This window comes from Moschus berezovskii, chromosome 12 (assembly GCF_049115385.1).
Source record: "Moschus berezovskii isolate FMDL1 chromosome 12, NW_MosBer_1.0, whole genome shotgun sequence".
Classification (NCBI taxonomy): Eukaryota; Metazoa; Chordata; class Mammalia; order Artiodactyla; family Moschidae; genus Moschus; species Moschus berezovskii.
The window spans coordinates 64,973,962-64,983,854 of record NC_142471.1 but is presented as its reverse complement, the minus strand read 5'-3'; the positions used below and the strand labels follow the sequence as shown (position 1 = coordinate 64,983,854).

General features: G+C 52.7%; 1 protein-coding gene across 2 annotated transcripts in view; it reads left to right on the top strand.

Annotated features, from left to right (window-relative positions):
* The first annotated feature begins 4,302 nt into the window (after positions 1-4,302).
* Positions 4,303-9,893, top strand: part of CRTAC1 (cartilage acidic protein 1) — a 151,636-nt gene continuing 146,045 nt past the window's right edge. For both annotated transcript variants that reach the window (XM_055424924.2, XM_055424922.2), the window contains exon 1: positions 4,303-4,460. In XM_055424924.2, the coding sequence (XP_055280899.1) occupies positions 4,434-4,460 (27 nt within the window). In that variant the 5' untranslated portion in view covers positions 4,303-4,433. The remainder of the gene's footprint in view (positions 4,461-9,893) is intronic.

Sequence of the window (9,893 nt, the reverse complement as noted above, 5' to 3'; positions counted from 1 at the left end):
AGAGTTGGTTCATGATAGCCCCTGCTCCAATGGTATCTCAAGACAACTGAGAAGACACACCCCAGATGTCTTGAGCTTTCAGAAAACAAAGTGCTATGAAATTTTCTAGCATTCTTTTTTAAACCGGTGTTGTTGTTCAGCCACTCAATCTTGTCTGACTCTTTGCCACCCCATGGACTGCAGCTCGTCAGGCTTCCCTGTCCTTCACCATCTCCTGGAACTTGATCAAACTCATATCCAAAGAGTCGGTGATGCCATCCAACCATCTCAGCCTCTGCTGTCCCCTTCTCCTGCCTTCAATCTTTCCCAGCCTCAGGGTCTTTTCAAATGAGTCAGCCTTTTGCATCAGGTGGCCAAAGTATTGTAACTTCAGCTTCAGCATCAGTCCTTCCAGTGAATATTCAAGGTTGATTTCCTTTAGGATTGACTGGTTTGATCTCCTTGCATTCCAACGGATTCTCAAGAGTCTTCTCCAATACCACAGTTCAAAAGCATCAATTCGTCAGTGCTCAGACTTCGTTATGGTCCAACTCTCACATCCATACATGACTACTGGAAAAACTATAGCTTTGACTAGATGGACCTTTGTTGGCAAAATAATGTCTTTGCTTTTTAATATGCTGTCTGTCTAGGTTTTTGAAACATAAACATGTTTCATTAGAATAAATTAATCAACAAACTGTGTATTCACACTATGCCCAGTTTCACACTGGGTTCTATGTGGTAGCCAAGTACAAGGTACAAACTCTGGACTTAAAGGAGTTTCCATTCTGAGAGGAAGGCTAAGCTTTCTGGGTAAGAAGCAATTAGAGAGAACACAGGACACTGTGTACAATGGAGTGCTAAGATGTTGCAGACCTGCAGGAGGGCTGAAAAGGCAAAGCTCCAGCACAGGCCAGAGGAGTTTTGGAAGGCGGTGTGGGAGGTGAGACTTAATTTGGGTGCCAAAAAGATGAGAAAACATTTTAGGCAAGTGTCCTAGGTAAGAAAGGGCAAAATCTAAAGGGACGGTACAGAGAGAGTCCATGTGTCGGGAGGAGACTGAAAAAGCTGGATGGGAGTAAGAAGCATGTTGAAAACGTGCGTGTGTGTGTTAGTCTGATCGGGCTGCCATAACAACATGCCGCAGATGAGGTGTCTTAAACAACTGAATTTCATTTTCTTACAGTAGGAGGCTCGAAGTCCCAGATTGAGGCACCAGCAGGTTTGGTTTCTTCTGCAGGCTTCCCTCCTGAGTTTGCAAATGGCCACCTTGGTCTGTGTCCTAAAATGACCTTCCTTCTGTGCATGCCCCGAGGGGGAAGGGAGAGCTCCAGTGTCTTTCTTTTCTTTTAAGGCCACCAATCCTAAGGATTGGGGTCCCACCCTTTTGACCTCAAGACCCGGGTTCGATCCCTGGGTCGGGAAGATCCCCTGGAGAAGGAAACGGTAACCCACTCCAGTATTCTCGCCTGGAGAATCCCATGGAGGGAGAAGCCTGGTAGGCTACAGTCCACGGGGTTGCATAGAGTCGGACACGACTGAGCGACGGAATGGAACGGAAAGGAACGGAACCTTAACTATCTCTTTAGAGGCCCTATCTCCAAACACAGTCACAGTGGAAGTTAAGTCTTCAACAGATGAATTTGGAGGGGACACAATTCAGTCCATAAACGTGCATGTGCCCCAAGAAAGCAGGATGTGTCTGGGAAATCTGTGAGGGCAAGATGTCTACAGTGAGTCAGGCAGGGCAGGGCTGAAGCTTTGAGTGGACAGAGACATGAAATGACTGAACAGACAGGGAGGACATTAGCAGAAATAGAAACAAAAGGAGCAGAACGGCCCACTGGTGCAACCTTCACAGGTTTAAGTGCAGAAACCAAATGCATCGTCTGGAGAACTTCCTGGAGAGACTGTCTCCATCATTTCCTGCATTTCTCTGTCCCTCCCCAGCACTTCTGGTCCATTGAACCCTTATGTGGCTAGCTGCAGGAAAGCGTGAGGTCATTGTAGAGCCGTTTTGTGCACAAAGCCTATTCACATCTGGATGGCTAATATCTGATAATGACTGCACTGATTACAAAATCTGGTGGGTTTAGGTGAGGGGAGGCTCCACAACTGGGGCTGCTGCTCACAGCTTCACCAGCAAAGAGAGAGGTGAGAATAAAACCTAGCAAAGCTGTGCTCAGAAGCTTGGGATTGAGTGAAACTGGTTAATTACCAGTCACTTGCTGTCTCCCAGAGTTGGAGTTTCTGGCTAAGGAAGGCTCACAGATCAGACAGAACATGACAACCTGCAACTTATTTCTACACTGAGAGGGTGGCAGGGACCGAGATGCAGAGACAAGTGTGGAGCCGGGGCCATCACCACGTGACTCAAATGCCCTCAAAACAAGGTGGTGGCATGAGGCAGCAGGGTACAGAGTTCCCCAGACTCCTTGTGGAGAGGACTGGGGATCACGGGTACCCATGGGGCAAAACTCTATTTGCTCTTTGGCGAAGGTTCCGAAACTGCTTTTAAGGATCCATGAACGCCCTAACATTGCATGTTAACATGTATGTATGTGATCGAGCATTTTTCTGAGATACAGACTCATTCCACTAATCATATTCTTGAAAGACTCAAAAGAATTCTGTGATTCCCCAAGAGGAAGGTGATTATAAACCACTATCCTAGACCCCTAGAGAAACAAGATGTTGACACTGGGCAGAGCCCCAAGAGAGTCCCTAATGATCCTGAAATTATACTTAAGGTGTATGTGTGTGTGTAAATGTGTATGCTATTCTAGACAAAGGATTCAGTGGTTTTCATCAGATTCTCAAAAGCATCCACCACCCTCAACAAGTTAAGAAACTGAGCTAGATCCAGGACCCCCAGAGCTAGAAAGATTGCCTATCCTTTCCTATTTCTTTCCACAGGAGGGTCACAGCCTCCTGAAAGCAGGGTCCAAAGTAGCCTCTGAAGGTTCTGCTCAAAATCTGGGGACACCTGGGTCTGGGGCTGGAGGGGCCTTCCAGGAAAGAAGACATTTGGAGTCAAGGGCCCAGAAGGCAGGTCATAAAGGCATCAATAGACCAGAAAACAGTCCTAGCTCCCGCCTCCTCAGATGGCTTATTTCCAGATCTTTCTCTTCCCAGGTCGGGACCCCCAGCTCTCAGAAACCCAAAGTCCTTATTCGGTTCAAGGTTCATTCAGTAAATCCTTACCAGGTAAATCCTTCCTGGCACCTATTAGGTGTCAGGCTCTATTCTAGGCGACTGACTTCAGGTCTCTTTCCAGTCCCGCACGCGAGTACTTTGCGCACTACCGATCAAGGGCGTTCTTCCCAAGCTTAGCCCCCACTACACCCGGTCCTGAGAGGCCCACCGAAGTGGGCTGGGGTTTGATGAGTGGGGAAGCACAACCTGTGAGCAAAGCGGTGAGGGAAGCTGGAAGAACGCACTTGACCAGAGCAGGTGGGCCGGGCGCAGCCCTGGCCCAGGCGGGGCGGGGGCTTGGCGGGATGGGATGGGGACACCGCCAGCGGGGCCAGCGGGAAGGCGGAGGACTGGGGAGGAGGGGGGAGATGCTTCCCACAGCCGCCTCCGCCGCGCCTGATCTCGGGGCTGTGCTCGCCCGCTCCCCGCCCTCTGAGGCCGTCGCGAAGCTCCGCTCTCCATACTGAGCAGTCCCTGGGAGGCGCTCGGACACGTCCCCAGGCCGGATAAAGATCGGCTCTGCGCTCGCTCCGCAGCGCGAAATCTCGCCATCAGCGCTGCTCGCGCGGCCGCTCCGGCCCGGCCCGGCGACGCCGATCGCTATCTGGGGAATCGGGAAGGCACGCCACTGCCCCTGCCGCCACCCTCGACCCTGCGCACAGGGGTGGCCGCGGGGCCCTGGGGCTCGCTGCCCTCCCCTCCCCCCTGCCTTCCTTCCCGGCGCTTCCTCCCGGGGGACCGCCGGCCCCGGGCGCCCAGAGCCCCGCCAGACGCCCTCGCCCCCCTCGCCAGGCCCGGCTGCCTCCTGAAGGTTACGCGACGCAGCGGCGAGGCGCGGGGGGCACCCGCCCTAGCCGCCGCCTGCGCCGCCGCCCACCCCAGCACCCGCCGCGCCGCGCCCGGCCGGCCCGGCTGCCGGCGGCTGCCGCCGCAATCCCGGCTCCTAAATCAGCGCGGGGAGGCGCCCCCTCCCCTCCCCGGCTCCCGGGGCTCTCCGGACCGCGATTGGCCGCGCCACCCCCGGCCCCCAGCTCCAGCTGCAGCGCCATTGGCTGCGGGTCTCCGCCAGCCTTTACATAAGCCCCGGCGCGCTCGAGTGGAGTTGTATAAAGCGAGCGAGCGGCGTCGGGGCGGGAGGCTCGAGGCCAGCCCGGGACCGGGTCTCCGAGCTGCAAGGCGGCGGCGGCGGCGGCGGCAGAGGCGGCAGCGAGCTCCGGCTCTCCGACGCCCCCAGGCGGCGGGGCTGGGAGAGCCCGATGATGGCTGCGAGCGCGGACCCCGGGGTGAGTACCCGCTCCAGCGACCCCAACCCCTCAGGCAGAGAAAGTTTCTCCCGCCCTTTGCGCCCTCCCGATCCCCCCGCAGGGTTGGCGGGGATGCTGGCGGGGAAGACCGAGACCGCTCAGGCGGCGGCGGCGGCGGCGGCTTGGTTTCCAACTTGCCAAGAGGCGCAGGACTCGACTGGCGCGCAGAGCCTCCCGCGGGCTGTGGGGCGAGGTGGGAGTCGGGCCGGAGGTAGAGGAGAGGTGGGAGCGGAGGTGTGGGGACTACAGCTCTCACAGCTGGCAGAGAAAGTGTTGGGGGCGCCCTGGAGGTCAGCTGTTTGGGGAGGGGGCGGTGGAGCTGGGGGGGGGCGGAGCAGGTGAGGAGGGATGTGCCGTGGGTTATTGGGGAGTCACCCAGCGAACCGGGCTCAGCTCCGGGCCGGGGAAGCTACTGGCCTCGGCCGGCTGCCTACGCTTCCAGGGTGGGGAAAAGCCCTGGGGGAGGCTAGCGCTTCCCCCCGCCCCTCCCCGGGAAACAGAGCTCCTGGGCACAGGGCTGGGTGGCAGAGAGCTCCCGGAGCCAGCCTCGCGCAGCTTAGCTGTCAGCTGCCTTTGCTGGACCGAGGTGTGGTCTGCTTGCTTTCATCCAATCTTAGACAAACCAGCTTCAGGCATTCCAGGCGGACCGGGGGTCCTCCTCGGCCCAGTGAGGGGGCGGGGGGAGGCACATGGAGGCTTTGATGGGGCAGGAGGCCGAGCTTGGGGGCATGCCCAGCAATGCAGCGCGCTTTTTCGCAGCATAGTAGTTGAGAGTCCTGGTTAGTCCCGTTTCTGCAGAAACCAACTCAAGAATCCAAAGTCATCCCAGCCCTGGATAGGAGCCTACCAGAGTGGCGGTGAAATGTGCCTGGGGTTGGGGTGGGAGGGTTACTTTCTTTCCTCGGGGAATGACTAATGAATATTGCTGCTGGTGGTGCTATGGGGTACACCGAGTGTGGCTACTCTGTGTCCCAGGACTTGCTGTAGCTCTCCAGGCAAGACATTTTCTTCAGTCACACTTGGAGTGTCTTCTGGGATGGGTGTAGGACTTTACAAGTGAAGCCAGGTGAAAAGGGAAAAAAGGCAGGTTCCAGGGATAGGGAACAAGTCTGTAGTGCTGTCTTGAATCAGGGGATAACTCTTGTGGGAAGAGAAACGCTACAGGAGGGAGATTTTTTTGACCCTGATGACTTGGACTGCGGCAACCCAAGAGTGAATTGGAGCAAATTCAGAGTCACCCTGTACCTCTCTCTCAGCCACAAGGAAGGGGAGATGGAGAATGGAAAAGTGGGAATATGGCGGTTGTTCCAATATGGCCATTGAGGAAGCATTTGCTCTCCATCTGACTTAAGAACATGTTATTGGCAGCAGGTCCTAAAGTCCATTTAAGAGGCAACAAAGGGAGTTTAAGGTCTAGATGCTGGCACAGTGGAGCACAAGTATAATATTCTGGTTTACATTCGGTACTAATGGTCTCTGGAGAAGGTCAAAAGTGGGCTGCTCAGTTGGGGCTGTCTCCTGTACCTCACCCCCAAACGTGGATGAGGGTTTTGAACTCCTGGGGCAGCTGCGTCAGCCTGGAGATCTTTTAGCAGGGCTCTGGATTCATACCCCCAAACCTAGCTCCATCCTCCGCCTGCAGTCAACATTTTTCTGCTGCATTTCCCAAGACCCTCTCGCCACTGGGGATTTGTACAGCGAAATACCTGCTTGTTGCTCTTTCTTCTCTTTTCTCCATCTGGGCTGCACCTGCTATTCCAAACCCTGATGTTTATTACTCTGCACCTTAAGATGTCCTATCGCAGCACAGTAGTGCCCTGTGAATGTGTGGGCCAATGGTCTATGTAATTCTAGAAAGTGAAATATATTCTTAAGAGAGCAGGACTGCAGAACAGGAAGGCAGGCCTATTAAACAGCTTGTGACAGACAGTCCAGTTCTCAATCTTGCTGCCTGCTTAGGCAATGGAAGCTGCCCAGCAGGCTCCTTGGTGCCCAGTAGGGGGCGCCAAAGGCACCCAGCTCAGGACCACTTACTCACTTCTTGCCCTTCCCTGGCCAGAGTAACTTAATGCTTTAAGCAAGCTCAGGCCTTTAACCGTCACCTTCTTGATTGGAACCCTTCTACCACGTACTTCCTGGACTTCAGTTGGTCCTGTGATCTCAGGTGCAAGGAGATAGATACAAGTACAGCATTCCAAGGAGATGGAGCTGGTACCCAGCCCCACCTGCTCTCTGAAATTATCCTTTGTGCTTGGTGCTCATGCATTCTTTGAGCTTGTTCAGCACTCATAGAGCCCCAGAATATTAGAGCTAGAAGAGAGGGACCTTGAAGAGCACATCCTCCAATGCCATCCCACGTGCATGCAACTTACAGATGGGGAAACTGAAACCCAGTCAAGGCAAGCATCTTGCCCAAGGTCACATGGCTGGTGGAAGAGATAGGACTGGTCCTAGGATTTCCACTCTGCTACTGAGAACTCTCTCTGCTCCCATGACCTGCTTCCTCTTTACTATGGAGATTGACGTGTGTTCTGCACAGTTGTTGATGTTGCATAGTCGCTAAGTTGTCTCCAGCTCTTTTGCAGCCTTGCAGACTGTATATAGCCTGCCAGCCTCTTCTGTCCGTGGGATTTCACAGGCAAAAATGCATGTTCATAATTGCTGACTGATCAGACATTGGTAAATTAATATATCTAGTAGCTTGAGGAAAATTTCCTCTGAATCTATTATACAGACTGAGGAGGCAAGGAATAGATAAAGCTCTTGTAATGTACATGTACAGGTAATAGAATTTTCTAGTTATTCCTTCCCCTTCCTCCAGTATCTTGTCTTGTGATTCCAAGTGGTCATGTAGGGAAAAACAGTGCAACTCCGGGGTTCTCTCCATGCACTTAGGAATCAGAAGTGCCCAGCCCCTCAAGATGATCTTGGAACCAAGCCTAGGCTCCTCCTTTTGCTCAGGAATGCTGGAGTAGGGTTTCTCTGTCCCGTAGTCACACCACTGCCTATGGAACCTCCAGTAGTTGAATCCTGGGTGAAGTGGAGCATTTCCAACCAGTATTTGCCCATTTCCCCATCCTTGCTGCTCCCAGCTCAAGGTCAGAGTACTGGGATGTTCTATTTTTGCAAAATCCTCATGTGAGGGTTTCTTGGGTGACCTGGAAGATACTACCATTTCCATTGCCCTTTTTCTGTTCTGAGTCTGGCTGTCGACATCTGAGCTGGGCCCTGGGAAGGAGGTTTGCTGAGTGGCCTGTGGGCTGCCCCCGCCTCCGGTGTTCTCTCCCCACCCTACTCCTTTGCACTGTGCATGGGGTTTCCCCTAGAGTGTCTGCAGACTTGGCAGTGACCCTCAGGAGGAACCAGTGCTGCCAAGCCAGAATTCCGAGAGGTTGATCCACTTCTGTCCCTAAGGCTCACCCAAGGGATGCTTGTTGCCAGGGAAGGTGCTTGAGTTTTCTCATCTCCTTCAGGCTCTCAGACAACTTGTGTCTTTGTCTTCAGGTGGGGGAGGTGGGAGGTAGGATAATGTGGACCACAGAGCCACAGTCCCTTCCTTGAAAGCAGGGTTCTAAGAGCCTGGACTAGGGATTTGTTCCCAGCTCTGTCTGAAGAGTTCTGCCTGCATTCCCAAGGCTTGGATTTTTCCTAGATAAGGCCAGAGGAATATAATTACATAAAACATAGTGATAGCATGGGATCTCTAGATTTTTGTTTGAATGTGGAAGCGGCATTAGACATTGAGGAAACAAGAAGTCGCTTCTTACATGAGCCCCACTAGATGACTGACCCTTATAACCTGTTCTCGCTGGGAAGGCAGCTCAGTAGTGGGAAGGATGCAGGCTTAGAATGTGACTCCCCACCTCCTGCTTAGGAACCTTGGACAAACTGCTTAACCTCTGCATGCCTTAGTTTCCTCCTCTGCAAAATGATGAGGCTGGCAGCCTGTGATGAGGGTAAGATAGTGAGCAGCAAGGAAGATAGTCTTTAACATGGCTCTGCCCTTAGTGAGATATAAAGAAGAATAGATGGGAGGGGATAATATTACGGGGTCACTGGGGACTATGCTGGGTCTTCCTTTTCCCTGTGAAAGAGACCAAACGTCCAAGTCTGCACATCAGCCTCTGCTCGCAGCAGCCTCTGGGCTGTGGACAAGACCTCCTTGACAGAACTGCTATCTTCCTTCCCCCACATTGGGGCTTTCATTTGGGGGTTCTGCCATGCTTGGGGAAAAGAAATTTTACAGGTCCCAGAATAATTCTGAGTGTGATGGAAGGCCCTGAGCTATTGATTCCTAAGGAAGGATCTTTGTGCTAGGAGAAGGCTTCCTCAGAGCTCAGTGATTTAAGAGTGCTGACAAACCTGTGCTCACCGGGCCTCCTGCAGGCTGCAGATACAGGCTTTTGGGCCAGCCAGGGTTCTACGAGGGATTTCTGGGGAGCCTGACTGGTTGCTTAGGGGACATAAACCTGTGACCTCTCCTTAGGAGAAAGCATGAAATCAATTGGTTCATTATCACACTAGACACCCCTGGACCATGGAGGGCATTTAAGAAATGAGAAGCTAGCAAAGGACGAGGAGGTTGTGTTTGAAAAGTCTATGGAAAGGTGTGAAGGGGTTGGCGAAAAAGACCTTTCTCCACTGAACCACATGATCTTCACCTTATTGAAGTCCTTGGGCAGTGAGCAGAGGGATTACTGTGCCCATGTGGCAATGTCTGTAGACATTTTTTATTGTGACAGCTGGATCAGGGGGTGCTGTTGGCATCTAGGGGGTAGAGGCCAGGGATGATGTTAACCATCCTACAGTGCACAGGATAGCCCCCCAACAAAGAACTGTCTGGCCTAAAAAATTCACTAGTGCCAAGATGGAGAAACCATGTTAGAGGTGAAGGGATTTTAGCAGTATTCTCACCCAACCCTCCCACTTCACTGTTGAGGACCCTGAGGTCCAGAGGTGAAGCGACCAACCAGAATCATGCAGCAAGTGAGTGGCAAAGCTCATCTGCACCTCAGATCTGCTGTCTCCTAAGAGTGACTTACCCAAACTCTCCCCAGAGTTGTTGTGAAGGTTCAGTGTGAGCTGTGAAAACACTTAGAAAATTCTAAAGAGGTTATTATTAATATTGCTATTATTAAGAATTGGGGAGTTTGGAAAGCTCTATTTCTGGCTATGCCACTGACTCATGGTACAAGTTTGGTGCATCATTCCCCAGCCCCCTAGGCCTCTTGTGTGAGGGCCTGCGGGGTTGGGGGGGCGGTGGTCTCAGCAAATGACAGTTTTATCAAGATCATTATCTTCAAAGAAAAGTCCATAGATCTGCCCTTCAAAAAGCCTAGACACTTGAAAAGAAGATAAAAATTTTCCTTGAAAGAAATCATGTTGACTTCGTAAGAAGAAAAACGTTTGCTT